Source organism: Cyrtonyx montezumae, unplaced genomic scaffold (genome assembly GCF_038088225.1).
Source record: "Cyrtonyx montezumae isolate F1298 unplaced genomic scaffold, pur_monq_1.0 scaffold_10, whole genome shotgun sequence".
NCBI classification, from domain to species: domain Eukaryota; kingdom Metazoa; phylum Chordata; class Aves; order Galliformes; family Odontophoridae; genus Cyrtonyx; species Cyrtonyx montezumae.
In genome coordinates this window covers 33,700,066-33,717,227 of record NW_027071826.1, presented here as the reverse complement: position 1 = coordinate 33,717,227, position 17,162 = coordinate 33,700,066, and the positions used below count along the sequence as shown (strand labels likewise).

General features: G+C 43.0%; 1 protein-coding gene across 5 annotated transcripts in view; it reads left to right on the top strand.

The window, feature by feature from the left end:
* MAPKBP1 (mitogen-activated protein kinase binding protein 1) overlaps positions 1-17,162 on the top strand; it is an 88,720-nt gene that overhangs the window by 35,729 nt on the left and 35,829 nt on the right. For all 5 annotated transcript variants that reach the window (XM_065754801.1, XM_065754804.1, XM_065754802.1 and 2 more), the window contains 4 exons: positions 11,298-11,360; positions 11,969-12,026; positions 14,964-15,134; positions 16,537-16,674. In XM_065754801.1, the coding sequence (XP_065610873.1) occupies positions 11,298-11,360; positions 11,969-12,026; positions 14,964-15,134; positions 16,537-16,674 (430 nt within the window). The remainder of the gene's footprint in view (positions 1-11,297; positions 11,361-11,968; positions 12,027-14,963; positions 15,135-16,536; positions 16,675-17,162) is intronic.

The following is a 17,162-nucleotide window of genomic DNA, read 5'->3' as shown; positions in this document are numbered from 1 at the left end:
TAAATGTGCAGTGAGTGTTGCTGAAACCTGGACATAGGACTTGGCATGCCAGCACTGGCAGCTGTGCCTGTGGGCATCATCCTGCTCTGGGCACGTACCTCCAGCTGGCAGCTAGAGACTGGCATCAGCCCCTGCCTCTCCTCAGCATCAGTGTTGGGCCCTGACAGGGCTGACCCAGTGCTTCTTGGACTCCACCCTCACCACGTTTCTTTGTGATGAGAGAGCGGATTAGTGTTATTGTGGTTACTTCTCCTTCCAGGAAAGCTGTCCTTTCAGGTCTCATGACAACTGTTGCTTGTTAGCTATTATGTAGGAAAAAAACAAAACAAACAGAGGGCAGTTAATATGCTCTCCTTATCTCATTGTAGACAACACAGAGGTAAATGTTCATCTCCTATTAAAGCTACGCTGTCCAAAGGCTCCCAAAATACAGTGTAGATAGAATTGAATGTTGCCAGAGCTGTTCCTCCCCAGCATCAGTGGTGCTCGGTAGAGCTAGCTGCAGCGATGAGCTTTTGGGCAGGCTGGGCTGGCAGGAGGCTTTGGTGCTATTTTGCAGTCCCTGGCAACTTGCATCCTGCAGCAGCCCTGAGCTCAGCCAGTGCCGAGACGAGATAAAACCAGCAGGCCCCTGGGAGTGAGCAATTCCTTAACGCCACGCTTTTGAAGCAGCAGGAATGCTTTTTGTCTCTGGCACTTCTGTGTAGATACTGCAGGAATTGTGCTTACTGAAGCATTCAGGAGGAAAAGCTGCTCCAGTTTCCCTGTCACACTGGAGGTTCTGCTGCCTGATCAGGAAAAGGGGGCAGGCAGCACAGGGCAGTGGGGCACCCCCTGGCTCCACCCCATCTTTGCCAGGAGGAGCTGCAGGGCACCCCTGCTGCTGGCTTTTCCCCCTGAGGTTAATCAGATGGAAACAGGGCATAACTAAATTGTGTTATTGCTTGCTTGCTCTTGTGATTGATGCCACTGTGTTTGACTACACTGACTGCTAGTGGTAAAAGAATTGAAGCCCTGAGGCCCCTGCCACAGGCTGTCACATTCATTTGTCCCCGATGATGAGTTTGATGCGTAGAGCCTTCTCCCTGAGCTTGGGAGCTGCTCTGGCACTATGAGGGAATCTTCTGGCTGCATTTGCTGCCGGAAACAGATGTTGGCCTATTGCTTACACATGGGATATGGCTTCCCTGTGGGGCTTGAGTTCAAAGGAAGAAACTTCTTCAGCTTTTCAAGGCTTTGTGGTGTGGCAGTAGCCACTCTTGCTGACAGGTCAGGGCAGACCTGACGTGTGGAGCCAGAGGCTGCTGTTTCAGCTCAGCTGGGGCTGTATAGGAGCTGCTCTCTCTCAGGAGGATGCTTTCAGAGAGAGCTTCTATCCTTTCTTGTTGTACAGTTGGGCTGGAGAGCTGAATTTGCTCAGAGCCTGATGGCAAATTTGATGATTCTGCAGTAATTTTTGTATAAATGTTGCTGTTCCTTACCTGTATTCTTTTTGCCTTTTCCTCTGAGTGAGTTTTTTTTTAACAAACAAAAACCCACTTCTTTTTTTTTTTTTAAGTATTATTTTTGAAATTTTTTTAATTTGTCTTCCATTGTTTCCTTTTTCCCTAGGCCTTTGCATTTTTTTCTTCTTCTTTCCCTTGGATTTAATTATGCTTTAAATGTTTATGGGTAAAGAATTAGTACCCCTTATATATGTAAAGAAGTGTGTGCAAATAGGAGCAGGAACTTACTGTTTACATAACTGAAATCTTAACACTAATTCAATAACTATTAGTCTACTTGTAATTGTTGTAGATTATTAAAAAAAAGAATAGTAGTGAATTGAATATTTCTATATAGAGAGTTGTGGTAATGGTGATAACACAACTAAAAGAGTAATGCATTTCTTCATTTCTGTCCCTCTTTCATGGTGTTATGCTCACCCTTGTGTGGCTTCTCTGGATCTTCAAAGTCAGTAGCTAGAGGGTAAGACCGTAAATTTCCAGCCTTTGTAGCTTTTCACTGAAAGGATTTTGATGTGGATGTTGCTGATGGCTTCTTCCTAACTCCAGTGTCCACTTGAGGTGGTTTATATTGATATATTTGTTAACACACTTTTACACTTTTCTCACTTAGTTTATCTGCAGCTCTGTGTTACTTCTGAATTCACGTTGTATGCTGTCTCTTATGCATGTTAGATGTTATTTCCTTGTTTTCTTTGTAACTCCAGTTTTGTGCAGCTCCCACATCTGTATTTATTTAACTGTCTGTGATTTGGTCACAGCTGGGGTGTTCCTGCTGCCAAGCATGTGCCTCACTCTTATCAGCCTGTCCTCTGCTCCTCTGCGCAGCCCTATCCCTCTCTTTATCAGGGCCTCTGCTATTGTGGTGCACCTGCGTTTCTCTCTACTACATCACTGTATTGGTTGTAAATATCTCATTCTATGTTGAGTAACTGCTTCTTACTGTTATTCATATAAAACTGCAGCTATAGCATTCAAAAAAGAAAACCAAAAACAGAAGTAAAACAAATTAGCCATAGACACCTGGCCGGTTAGAGAAATTGCTGTCACAGCTAAACCAAGTGAAACAAAACTGAGGGCAGGTCAAGAGGAGTTCAGACAGAGCAGATCTGACAAGCATGAGGTCTTTCAGACTCTGTATATAGTTCAGAGCCTGGTGCTGAGGCAGTATTGTTGAGGCAGTACTGTATTACAGAGCCTACATCATTAACAACTTCTTGCTCTTCATCCTCCTCCCTCAAACACAGCGTTTTTGGCACCTCTGATTTTTCACTTGTACTGTGGAGGACAAATCAGTCAGCCAGATGTTGATGGAAAAGAGACTGTCTCTTGCAAGTAAGCAGCAGGGTGGAGCACGACTGGGGAGCGGGAGATCCCTGGGGCAGGTGCCTTGGCTGTTCCGTAAAGGCTGAGAGTTGCTCTCTTCTGTTTATTGATGCCTGTGTCAGCAGTAACTTTGGGTGAAGCCCTTGGTGTATAGAGACGAGCCCTTTCTAAAGAATTAATGACACAATATGTTGTGATTCTGTAGCATCCATCCTGGGAAAAGTTGCATTCCCTGCCTTGTCATAGAACTCTTCAGCTTTGCAGCCACGTTCTGATTTGTTATTTCCAACATCTTAGTAGCATCAAGGAGGTCCTGCTCAAGGCTCCGTTTTCTACTGCTTCTCAATCTCTCTCCTCTAACTGATCAGTATGGTTTTGTGTCATGAACTGTCTCAGTGAGCCTTTTTATTCCCCAGTCTTCCTATTGTTGGCTGCTCGTTGCTCCAGCCCTTGGGGCTGCTGCTGATTTGTAGTGTTCAGTGGGTGTTTGTCAAGAGTGCTGAAATGAAACGCAGTTCTGCAACTCCTACACCTAGCCCAGTTGATTTAAAACTTCATGTAAGTATATTGCTGGCATTGATGCCTGGCTGAAGGGAAGAGAGTAGTTTGGGAGAGAGCAATGGAGGTTGTGTGTATTAGTCATGAGCCTTGTGTGTGTATGTATGTATGTGTGTAGGTATGTATATTGGTGGGTGTGTGTTTATCATCTGTGTGTTATGTCCTGTGAAGCCTTGTCAGACATGCAGGCTGATGTACAATCCACATGTATGTGTAGCTGCTGCTGTGCCTGGCTGCATTGTTCTTTGCGACAGGCCAGGTGGGGGAGACACTGTTCCTCAAGGCAGAGAAGATGGCCTCTCCTCAGTTGTTCCAGGGGAGGGTTTTATCCAGTTTCCTAAGCAGCATGGATCTCATCTCCAAGGTTTTTCTTCCTCTCTTGTTTGTGGAGCATTGAAGGAATTGGGAAGTTCTGAAGGTAAGTTCCTGTTGAATCATTAGTGACTAGGCAGTTATGAGCTGTAACAATTGGGTCATTTTCAACCAGTTGCTGCTGTTCCCAGTTGGTAAGCTGCTTTATATTTAGTGGTTTTCATTCTGAGTTCATTTCTCCCCTCTATTTTCCCCATGTGCATTTCTTGTCCACATCTTTCTCAACAGTTGCCTGGCCCAACTCTGCCCCTAGGAAGGGTGCCTCCTGCTCTGTGGGCAGCCTCTCAGTCCCCAGCGCAGCTGCTGGCATACCTTGCTTATTGGCAGGCCGGGAATGTTTCATCTCCCTGCACTCATCTTGTGGGGAGACATTCATGACTTTGTTTTCCTGACCCATCATCCTGCACTTAGGCTTGAGCAATTAAAGGGCGCCAGTCTTAAAACTCTTCTTCCTTCTGCTCTGTACCTTAAAAACAAACCTTGAGATAGCATAAGCTGCTAGCCATGTACAGCAGGAGTTAACACTGGCACTGTGAGAGGCAGGAGCACTAAGCTCTCTCCCTTCTCTGCAGCACAGCCAGTGCATGTAGGCTGGCTGCTGTTAACAGAAGGTGGTGAGGTGACAGCGTCTTTGCCAGGTGGTGAGCAGAGTAGTTGCCTATTTCTGGGCAGGCCATCAGATGATACAGGCCCTGATTTTTGTGGGGGAGCATTTAGAGGCTGCAGTTATTTGATGTTGCAGAAGTTGTTCTCTTGCATTTCTTTGTTCTTTTATCTTGGTGCACTGAAGGATGACTGGGAAGTGAGCTGTCTCTAGCATTATCCTGCCTCAGCTGAGGACAGTAATCAGAGCACTCTCCTGTGGTTATGCAAAGCAAATGATGCTGGACACAGAGAGGCTATTAGGCTCCTTCATCTTACGTTCCCTCATACCGGGCTTGTCTGGCCTATCAGTAATGAATGATGTGAGTTCAGCAGAAGCTGAGTGGTGGAGAAGCAGAGGCTACCCTTGTCCCTTTGAGGGTTATCCTTACAAAACCCTTCTTGACAGTTCTGCTTTGCCCTTTAGACCAAATTTACTGTTTAGTTTTTCGTTTTCATGTGGATTAGTGCAACCAGATTTCCCTCAGATTTCCTGCTTATTTTTGGCACAGAAGAACTGTGGAGAGAAATGCCCTGCAGTGACTCTGTGGCAGGGGAAGACATGGTGAGCCCAATGCTGTTTTGGATCCATTACTGTTTTGCAGCCCCCTCCCCAGTAACTTCTTCAGTTTCTCTCAGAGATCCTTGAAAAGGAGAAGTCTAAAGGTGCAAAGCTCGGCATTTTTACAGGTTGGTCTAAATGTGTAAGAGGCTGCTGTGCAGGTGGGAGCTAGCTGGCTAAAGCTCAGTTTGGATAAGGCTCTGTTGAAGCTGCCAGACAGGTTAAAACCAGAAAGCTTTCTCCCACTGCCTTAAGATAGCTTTGAATGTTAAGTTTCTGGAGGCTGAAAAAGTAGTCTAGAAAGTCTTTTTACAATCTGCTGTGTTCTTCCCTAGGCCTGTGCATTCCTCCACTATTAGAGGCAAGATTCTGGACTCAAGTATGATCTGGTGCATCCATTTGTGTGTTTTTCGGAGCAGAGCCTGTTTAATCCTGCATTTTTGCTTTCAGTCCTGCAGATTTGGGGTGTCAACCAACCTTCTCCTTTTAAGCAGAACAGGCGTGTTCCTGGTTGGCAAACAGAAATTCCTACTCTTTTAGCCCAGAGACACTTAAATATATTTATAGTTTTCTTTTTTATAGTGAATATCTTGTCCATCTTTCCATTAGTCTGTGTTTTTTCCTGAAGTATGAATTTCTCTGCATTTGACTTCCACCCCCTTTCACCCTTCTTGGTCGTGGTTTGGTGCAGGCTCAGAGGGCTTTTATTCTCAGGCAGTGATACCCAGATCTTAACCTTTCAACAGATAGTCCTTTCTTCTCAGAATGCATTTAATTAATATAGCCTGAATGAAAATACCTATTCAGTTACATAGCCAGTAACTGCACATCCTTTCTCATCACTGTTAACCCACTCCCAGTATTGGCTGTGAATTAAAGAAGCTTTTTGGCAGAAAGAGTTGCTACATAGAAAATTAACACCAGCTTTTGTAGATACTGCTTCACTCTGATCAAGCTTCCCTTGGCAACCAGTGCAGTGCAAAAAAAAAAAAAGATTTTGTTCTTATCAATGCCTTTTTTCTTTTTCATGCATTTTGTGCGTAGGAAGCTATTGCAGACTCATTTGAATTACTCTGGGGAAGAGAACAGAGTATGAGCCAGAAATTGAGAAATGGATCAGTTTTGAAGGAATGGGATTGTTTGCTATTTTTATTTATTCTTGCAGCATCGTGAAAGGAGGCTGGAGGCTGCCCATGGGGAAGGCCAAAATTTGTTTTGACAACTCAACTGAGCTTTTCTTCCACACAACATTCTCTTTACAGCATAGGCTATATAATTTTGGGAAAAAGGGACTTCACCCTTTGAACTCCAGCTCCAGTTCTGTGTCCTGCAAGATATGGCAACAGGGGGTTGATGAATAACTTGGGAATACTATCACTGACTCTGACTTTCCTGATCCCTTTGAAGAGGTGGGTGTCCTGCAGAGAATGGAAGGATGGAAACTGACTTCTGCAGAGATCTGTTTGTCACTAGCTCGCTGAAGAAGGATGGGGAAAGGCAGCTACAACTAGCAGGATGTGTAGGGAAACAAGGGGACTGTGAGGAAGGAGTAAAATGTTGACAAACTAGGATTTGGGGATGAACAGGAATGGAACTGTGAGGAGGAGAGACAGAATTAATGGGATGGAAAGGGCATGAAGTGATCTGCTGCTGTTTGTTGAGTCAGGTAGTTCATGCAAATGTGATACTGACGTCCAATTTCTCTATATGTAGCTTATGGAAATTGTTTATTTATATGTATATATATATTCCTTTACTGGAGCCAATGGGAACTGTTCAGATACTCATTTCCCCTCCCCCTTTGAAACAACACCAGCTTTTTGTCTGTGTCTGTGCTGCATGGTTGTGCACATATAAGATAGAGTTTGTGGAGGTTTAGAAATGCTGGAGTTTTAGAAAACTCTGCCAGGTACCTTTCCCCGCTTTCCTATTGACTGATCCAAGTGGGCTCTCTGATGCTGCAAAATCCTTTGACGTAACTGTGATAGCCAATTCTGGCCTTTGTGTTTGCTGAGGTTACCTGAGCGCCTGCCCCATGAAGAAGAGGAGACCTGGGAGAGATTCTGCAGCTGTTTTGTCTTTAAAAGCTGCTTGCAGCAGAAAGGTGTTACTTAAAGGTTGTGAGTGACATGGAGATCCAGAAATAAACCTTTAAATGTGTACACAATTGTCAATGACCTCTGCAGGAACCGTTGTACAAACAAGTAGGACACTTGATCTCAGAGGGCTGAATAGATGGTTTGTACAGCAGTAATCTATACGACAGTGAACAACTTCTATAAATGTCTTGGAAATCAGACTGTATTAGTGCATGAGAAGGTGGTGTTGTCATCAAGCTGTGTGTGGGGCTGCAGAGAAGGTAGTGGCGTTTGTGCAGAAACGAATTTGCTAGCAATTCTGACCTGAACAGCTAGTGTGCATTATGGTTGGTACTGGTTTAGGTCCCACATCAAGTGCTTTTGGAGCTGGTGTTAGTTTTCATGTTGGCACTAGCATTTAAAAAATTCTCTTCAGATAGAGATGTCTTGGACTTTAATTTATTTTGACAGCTTCAGTTTGGGAAGAGGTGACATGACCATAATAGCAGTGCATGTTTAAAGCATTTTGCTTGGTTTGCATCCACAAGTGGGAGCTAGGAACAGAAAGATCAGAACTGTCTTTCCTTGTGTCCTTTGCACCTGTCTGTTTCTGAAATGCTGAATAAAGTCTTATGAAACTGCAGAAAAGGGGGTAGGATGGATAGATGACTGTATGCTCTTGTATGCAGTTAATTTTCCATGGTAATTATTTTTATTATTTTAACGAAGATTAAAGTGGAACTGAATAGAAAGGAGTAGGTACTTTGAGTCTACTGAGGGCTTGGCAGCCGTAATGAAATTGGAGAAAGCATGGAATAGGTGGGTCAATTATCTTGACCATTCTTTGTCTCCATTCCTTTTATTTTGCTGTACCAAGTCACTTTGCTAAAACAAAGCACACCCAGAGTACTCATGAGCTCTCAGCTCCATCATTTGGGAACTGCTGCAGGTTCTAAGAATGAGTTGCCAGCCATGAGGGGTGGAGGAACTGCTCCAGGGCCGTGAACGCTACAGGTGTCTGAACAGGCACTGAGGCTGCCCTGAATACTCACAAGAGGTTAAAGTGGTGAAAGCGATTAACCCCTGCTCTTTGAGAAGACATGTCCTCTGGAATGGAGAGGACTACAAGCCTTTTCAAGCATTTTGAGAGGGGGCAATTTGTCAAAGTCATGTGCTCCTCACTCTCTGGACATACTGTGAGGTCTGTGGCTTGTGGCCTCCCATCCTGTTACATAAGGTGTTTGTGGCATTAGCTGGAGTCTTCATTGCTCATGTGTGTAGCAGACAGGAGGGTGATGGTGGAAAGCATGGCACTGGGGTGGTTTTTGTTGCATAACAGCTCATGCAAGAAAGCAAGCTGAAAATACCACTTTAGCTTAGCCAAATGACTTAATTGGCATATGAGCCCATAACTGATTAGCAGGTCTAGTTTAGAGTTCAACCATATGCGGTCCTGTTTCAGTAAGTATATGGGTTAAAATTACCTTTTTGTGGCATTAGTCAATGCTTGCAGACTAGTACGGAGATATCTGACTTATTTCTAAAAAACTTTTTTTCTTCTTCTTGCTAGAGTTTATTCATTGTGAGTGCAACTTAAGGAGCACAAGTGTTTCTTAAGACAGAATTAAAATACCCATGTCTGTGCCTGCTGCTGTGGAACTGTAACCTGTGTGGCTCTTGTAGTAGCTTGTCAGTTCTCCCTGGTGTTTGAGGTAGGAGGCACTTACCTTCCCAGAGGAGATCTGGTCTTTACTGGGAGCCTAGAAAGAGAAAGGAAGGCAGGCTCGTAGGGAGACCACCAACTCTTGAGATCAGCTGAGCTAATATTCATGACTATGAGTGCTCAAAGGCTCTGTTGTGGAAGTTACAAACAGAAAAGCCCCGGACCTTAGTGGCTCGCTATACTAGGAAGTGGTTTGTTTACTTGCCTGATTTGAAGACCATGGTTTGTTTTTTGCATCTTTCCTGTGTTTTCAGACCGCCTTCAGTTCTCTGAAGTAGTTTTTTTTTTTTTTTTTTTTCCAGAAAAATATATAGGAAGTTCTTTTCCAGGATGCATCTTTCCTTTATTCTTTCTAATGTTTTTGTTGGAGCTTATTTTTAGCAAAATTCATCACTGTCAATAACAGTATTTTAGTCCATTAAACCTATCAAACTTCATCTAATGAAGTTTTACTTTGCTTATCTGATTAGCTGGAGATTTGGGATTAGACAGATATTCACATATGCTAACTTCCTATTTCATATCTCATGATTTACAAGGGTAGCTCTATGGGCTTGTTAATGAATCACAAACCACCTGCTTCCTTACAGTAATCCTTCAGAAAATAATAGCACAGCTTTGACTTCAAACTCCAGGTTGTTTCCCCAGGATAAGTATGGAAGGATCAATCTCAGCGTGAACAGATTCCTTATTTACTCTTCCACATTCTTGCACAAGATCTTATCTCCAGTCATGGCTGCCACCCTTCAATGTTAAGAAAGCCTGTTGCCTTCATTTCCTTGGCTTTCTGCATGGGGCATGAGTAGAGAATGAAGGAAGGAAATGCAGAGTATTTCACTCTGGGACATTTCTTGTGAACAGCTGGTGACTTGGAGGTTAAAGCTTTGGTAACATCTGACTGGGTCAGCTTCGATCCAGTGAAGTTAATGGAGGATGACTACTTCCACCTGGGACTTTGAGCTCAAAGACCTTCCTGGTCTCTTTGCAATTTCAAAATGTACGTTGTTTCTGGTAAGGCTACCTGCCAGACTATGTGAAAGGGAAGTTGCCTAAGACAGGGAAGAAGATGAAAGCCTCTGCAGAGATGGCAGAGTTGAGACCCTGACAAACCTGGGTCAATAGTGCTGTGAGCACCTACTGCTGCTGGGAGCAGAGTTTGGGCCCTGGGCAGCATGGTGCCGAGCTGTTCTACTTGTTTGCTGCCTACGTTGGGATATTTTTCCCATGATGCCTGTGCTTTTGTCTTCTTCCTTGTCTGCTTCAGACCAACTGTGCTACTTCTTCGTCCTGTGCTTTTCTCCTGTGACTGATGCTTGTGGCCTGGCACATGTGGTGGGTGAGCTCCAGTATGCTCTTGTTATAAGTGCACTCTTTGGCAGTGAGGGCCACTGTCAGTGGAGCTTAGATATCCTGCAGTGCTCTGCTGGCATGGCTGTGAAAGAGAAGCCAGGACTCTGAGCATTGGCAGTGTGTGTTGACAGTGAGAGACAAAACCCTTGATTTCTATTTTAGAGATGAAGTGAGAGATAGGACACAAAGTCATTACAGCAATTGCTGTTCTGCCTGAGGCCAATTTTTCTTTCCTTTTATGCTTTCAGGAGCAAGCAGGAAGGGCCCAGTGGTGGTGGTTTTTGTTTCTTTTTTATTTTTAAATGTAACCGGTGGCTACTGTTCTCTTCTACCAAGCAAATGCTGTTATATGAGGATTTCTGAAACTTTGTTAGGTAGTGTTTGTGTGGAGTGGAGAAGGTGCAGGACTTGGAAATGTTGCAGGCTGCTTGAGGTGGGTTGAGGCAACAAGTCTACTGGATGGATTCTTGGGGAAGTGGGGCCTTTTCTCAGTCACTCACCTCCCAATCTGTGACTGTTATGCTCCTGGTAGTGACAATTATATTGCTTACCAGAAATTTTCTACTTACTTCTGCAGCTCTTATTTCTGAAAGACTTCTACCAAGCTCTGAAGGAAATTGTTTATTCGGATGCTTTTAGGGTTAATAGGTTTTGGTATTGTGGTTTTTCATTTCTTAACTGGCCAGCCGCCTCTCGTGCTGTGCTCAACAACTTTCTGTCCTTTGGTACAAGAAGATGCAGGAATTTAACTCCTCTTCTCAACTGTGAGCTTTTTTAGAAATCACTTTTCCTCATCCTAATATTCTTGTTCCGCTCTAGACGTTCTGGTTTGGTGCTTCGTACATATGGTTGTCCTTATGGTAGGAGACTTAGTCTGTTAGGGCCATCACATAGACTCATCATTAACCTTTCTGTCCAGCATGAGCAGTCAGAGACTTACAGCTTACAGATGCAAGAAAGGTAATTTTTATGATAGTAACACGCAGCGTGCCTCCATATGGGAGAGATTTGTGATTCTTACTTTGCTTTTCCTGGATAGCCAAAGTTCAGCCTGTGAGGTTAGGGGATGGAACATCTTTCTGAGCCTGTGTATGCTGCCGTTCTGCCAGCAAGAATAGCTCTTTGTTTTTCTTTATAAATATACTTACGCAAACTTTTTTTGTTCTGTTTCTTCCATCTAGGTGTGTTGTTGTGCTGTTCAACCCCAGAAAAAATAAGCAACACCATATTCTAAACAGTTCCAGGTGAGTGAAGTTTCAAGCTAACTTGCTTGTCTGTGGGAGGTAGATGTCAAGGTTTTTATGGCTTGAGCAAAGCGTAGGAGCTTCTATTGCTCTCTGCTAATCCCCTCTGTGAGAGTCACCTTGGGGAGGGCCTGCCTGCTGGCTTAACTCTACTTCCTTCTGATGTGGGGTGCTGTCATTGATGAGGCAACAGATCATAAATTTTGTGTCCCCATGAGAAACTGTTAGCAGGCATGACTTGGAAGAAGCCTTGCAAGAACTCTTTGGTATCTGTATGATTTTTTTTTTAAATTCATATGAAACCGAGGCCTCATTATTGGAGCTAGGACACAGGCCGGTCCTGCTTCTGGAATAAAGGCATGAGTATGAGGGTGAACCTCAACTTTTGGAGCTTGTCCAGTTTTGTAGGCATACTGCTAGAGGTTTGGGCACCAGGGAATCCCCAGAGCAAGTGTTAAAGACTTCTCGTAAAGCAAAGCTATTGTGTCAGGCTAGTACGTGTGATTTGAACCTCTTTCCAGTTTGTCCCTGCCTACTCCCCAGTCGTGATGTATTGAAATGAAATCATTTGTTGGAAATGTTTCTCAGTGTCATTTTCTCTGTTTTAGGAAAACAATTACAGCACTTGCTTTCTCTCCAGATGGAAAATATTTGGTTACAGGAGAGGTAAGTGTGAGAGAAGAGACGCACACCTTGTCTAGCCCATTTTGAAGCATGGCAGAGAGTATTAGAAAAAACAAGCCAGTGAACAGCCTTTGCCCCAGAGAAACTTATTTTAATGTTTCATCTCTTGAAGGATTGATCAGGTTATGGGCAGCTATGGATGGTCTTGCTGGTGGGTTTTTAGTATGCTTTTTTTCATTAGCTTGGGGAATGAATCTTCTGCAGTGGCCTGTGTGGGCTGAAGGTAGAGTGGAAATCAGTGAGAGGACACACACAGCCTGGCTCTGCTGTAGCACAGTGAAGAATACTTGGACGGCCCTTAATCTCAGTTTATCCTTGTCCCTGTAGGATTTCAGAAAGTAGCTGAAGCTGAACTGTGTTGTGCAAAAAGTGAAAAGTGTGCGTATGGACTAGAGCTTTTGGAATATTGACTGAAGGAAGATCTGGGTGCCTGTGGTTTGGCGTTGTATGTTTGACTGGAGGTGACAATTGCTTCCTCTTTTCAAACATACATAAAAGGGAGAATATAGATAACTGTACTGCATGTCTGCTGTGCATTAGAAGCTCAAGACATGGACTGTGTTTCGTGAATTTGGAATTGCTACATGTTAGAAATCTACAGAAATGTTCACTGTCTTAGGATTGGGCTCAGTTTGCTGATTTTTGAAATTAATAGTAGTTTACCACTACTCTGTGCTTCTTTAAGAAATGGGGAGCAAGCATATGTGAAACAGGTGCCCTCCTGAGTCTCAGCCACAGAGAGAAAGAATATATCACACCCTTATGTTCAAGCTGTCAAGAAGATAACTGTGCACTCCAGAGGTCCCTAGAGCAGTCATTGCAATGGCAGCTGTCATGTCACTGCACTGGGTGGCTCCCCAGCTGGGCCAAGCAGTAATGTTTCAGGACAGAGGTTGCCTTGACACCCCCTTGGTCCCCCTGCCAGGATTTTCCATCAGAGCTTCTATACTGTAGTTTGTTCTTAGTGCCTCTTTATACTCTAAAAGTCTTAAGGTGTGTGTGTGTGTGTATATATATATATATATATAAAAGAACATTATAATTTTATGTGTAATTTTCTTTTATTTATTCTGAAGGAAGTAAAAAAAAATCCTTGTTTTCTGTACTCTCTGCTGCTCTATTTTTTTCATGTGGGTAGGAAAAGAAATGAAAAATGAAGCAAATATTATTCTTACTGGCAATCTAAGCTTTTCAGCTTGACACTACTAGGGAAAATGACAAATTTGTTTTGTTTTATTTTTTTTCCAGTTATACTTGAAAGTTTTTATTTTATTTTTTTCCTGTCTTGTTGCAAGATCATTTCTCTTTTTGGTATCCTCCCACATGCCTCTCATTTGAGTTATTATTTGGTGGAGTAGTGTCCCCTGCTGGTGTCAGCAGTCTCTTCTTACTTTGTCCTATGGGTTTTCCCACAGGGATATGCTTAGTGAGTTAACATTGTCAAACTGGCTTTTAGAAGCCTCATGCTAATACTGCCTTGTTACAATTCAACTTTCTGCACGACTGGCTTTTCAAGAAGGAGAGCACAGTGGCTTGTCCTTGGCTTGCCATATGCATCAAATGTCTTTTGAATATTTCATATATATTTTGTATATTTTTAACTTTCTTTCCACGGTGGCATAAATTCCTTGTGTACAGAAACCATACAGAGCTTGCTTTTGGTGAGTGTTAGTTAAGTGATTTAATATGAATTCAATTTGTTAAAGTTTCCAAGTATATTCTAAGGTGCTGAGAAGTATCTGTGTGTGTGTGTGTGTATATACACACATGTGTATATATATGTTTAAGTGCAGTAATTGCTTGGAAGAGCAGCTGATTTATCTCACTGTGACATCTTGACAGCCGCCTTGAGACCTGAGCTCTGCCTTGCAGGAGAAAGAACTGTAACAAATGCAGTAAAATCCACCATAGCACTTTTCCAGGCTACACACAGTCATTTGGCAAAGCTTTTGGACAAGACAATTAAACACTCACAGTTCTGAGTTATTAAAGCTTTAATTTCTCTTTCTTGTCATAAATCATGCCTCTCCCACACAATCAGATGACTTAGCCATGATGAGAAAAGGTACCATTTTGCCTGGTTGCCATGGAAATGTTATCTTACAAGCTACTGGTTTGGCAGATTGCAATGTGAAATCATGAGTAGGTTCTGGAGTAGGGTTTGCTCATCAGGCGTATTCTTGGCCAATGTTGCAGCTCATCTGCTGCTTCTTGTTTTATTTTGGTTTAATAACTGATGAAGAGAAAAATGGAATTGTCTGGTAGCTTAATTGGCATTTCTGAAGTCTGAGGTTTTTTTTTTTTCTCTTGAGAACAAATGTAAAAAATGTCTTTATCACTAGCTTGCTTGCATTCTGCCAGCCTTGCATTCATGTGTATTTGTTACCTTTGCAACAGAAATGGTACTGTTAGTTTTCAGTATGCCCTCCTGAAACAATGTATGATAATTAACATGGACATTCACGTCATGTTTTTGTGTGGCATGACCTGATTTGAGGTCTCTGATGTCCACGTTGCATTGAGTCTTTCAGTTCACTAAGTCCAGAGTTGCAGTATCATGTAATCCTCTTCAGAGACTGGCTGTGAATTCTCATTGCAAATGTCAGGCATGGTGCATGAAAAGTACTGCTACAGTCTTTGGCTGTTTTGTGAGGAGAGTATAGAACAAGATTAAAGCAGAACAGATAGTCTTATTTCTATCAGGTACCTGTTCAAATGCATATTTTCATTTGGTTAGCAGTCTCAATGTGGACTTTAAAGATTTGCAGGAACTCAAGTCTAATCTCACCATCTCACCCGCCTACAATTTCAGAATATGGACATCTTTTTCTGAGCCTCCCTCCCCATAACGTGTTCTTGAATCTGTCAGAATCTACCTCAGAAGTTACATTTACTGTTCTCTGTTGTTGTCCCCTCCAGAGTGGGCACATGCCAGCTGTTCGGGTGTGGGATGTGGCTGAACGAACCCAAGTGGCAGAGCTCCAGGAGCACAAGTATGGGGTGGCCTGTGTGGCATTCTCTCCCAGCTCCAAGTACATTGTGTCTGTGGGGTACCAACATGACATGATTGTCAATGTGTGGTCATGGAAGGTAAGTCTCCAGGAGGTCGGATGGACAACAGCCTTGCTAGATTAAAAAGAGTGGACAGTCTGTCAGTAACCTATTTTGGTTCCATCTTGCTTGCAGCCTCTGTTTTATTATCATCTTTTTAACATTCATAGAGGCAGACAAGTTTGGGCATGACAGAGCTCCAGTCCCTTAGGGATGGTCTAGATCACTTCATTGAAGGGGTATTCTCTTTACTTGGAGACATGACATCTTGCTGTCTTGTCAGAAGATCCTGAACTTGAAGCCTTGACAAAGCTTTGTGCTTTCCTAAAGGCTTGTTGAAAAAACAGCTCATGAGATTGAGGAAGGAAACTTCAGCCAGTGACTCCTCTTTGGTGTAGTGGATGCATTTGGCTCATTTTGCTTTGGGGATTTTTAATACTTTAATTCCATTGTTGATGATTTGGAATGGGAACTTAAAGAAAGTAGAGTGGGTGAAAGCTGATGGAGGCCAAATGTCTGCTATTAGGTTGGGCAACAATCTGTGGAAAGAAAAAACATGTCTTATTTTTCAGAAAATATTCGTGTGTGTGCTGCTTGTATATAAAAAAAACAAAACCACCTGTTCCTGAAAGCAACAGTCATAAATGGTGCACTTTTGTCAGCTGTGTGCTGCGGCATTGAAAACCAACCAGAGATAGAGGAGAAAACTTTAATTCACTCTCCTTCTAATCCTTGGGGAAAGGGATGGGGGAGGTAAACGAAGGACTAGTCTTTGAGGAGAGGGAGCTCCTGTCATCTGGCCGTTCTGCTTGGTCAGTATCTGTTCCCTTTGTATGTTCCTTCTGTGTTCTTCTCCCTTCCCCAGTTTTTTTGACCTTCTGAGGTGCATAGATAAGTGCAGCAGGTTTTGCTTTGTGTTTTGCAGTACAGACTTGGTCTTTTTGTGTTTTGGATCTTTCAATAAAGCTTTCTGTCTCAAAGGAGAAGAGAAGTCATGAAGGAACGAGTACTATTTTCCTCATGGAAAATACCTGTTCCTCAGCTTGAGCAGTTTGTCCTCATGACCGCCTCAAGGCTGGGAGAACTCCTTCTTTGCTGGTTTGTAGCCTGTCTTCCTGTTTATAAAGGGAAATGAATTTGCTCTGAGCTCCCTGTGACTGTGCAACCAGCATATCAAGGCTCAAACAGCAAGTTCCTGCAGGCAGTAGTGCAGGACTGCTGACTTGTTCTCGTTCCCAGTCAATGTGAAAGATGGAATTGAATGTAAATGTGAATTGTTCTATCTGCCAAATCAGCTTCCTCTGGGGAAGTTGTGTTCAGAAGTGAGTAATGTTGAATAGTGCTGCTACAGCACTTGTAGTGAATATGTACCTGCAATTGGAATGAGTTTCCTTTGCTTTTGGGCAAAAAAATCAAGATATCTGAATGATTGTGTTTCCAGAAAAACATTGTAGTGGCAGCCAACAAAGTCTCAAGTAAAGTGACAGCTGTGTCATTCTCAGAGGACTGCAGTTACTTTGTTACAGCTGGAAATCGACACATCAAGTTCTGGTACCTGGATGATAGCAAGACCTCCAAGGTAAGAAAAGGCCAAGCTGTGAACAAGTGCTTTCGTCTTATGGCAGGGTGGATTTTGTGCCAGTAAGCTGTGATATCGGGGAATTCTTTGATTTTGCTAGGATTGTGGAATTGTAGAAAAGATTGGAAAAGACCTCCAAGATAATCCAATTCAACCATTCACCTACCATCAGTATTCCTTACAAAACCCTGTCTCTTAGTACTGCATCTTAATGGTTCTTGAACACACCTCTAGGGACAGTGACTCAACCACCTCCCTGGGCAACCTCTTTCAGCACCTGACCATTTTTTTGAAGAAGACTTGACTGAAATTTAGAAGAAGAAGGGATACAAAATTAGAAATTTAGTAAGAAGAGGGGGAAGGAAAGGAAAACAAATTCAGGAACAGCTCCACATGTCCTGGATGTCATATTTTTATCTCCCTGCAGACTTGCATGCTGCAAAGGCAGCTTATTTTACCCTGTGCTGAGGCAGGGACATGCCTTTTAG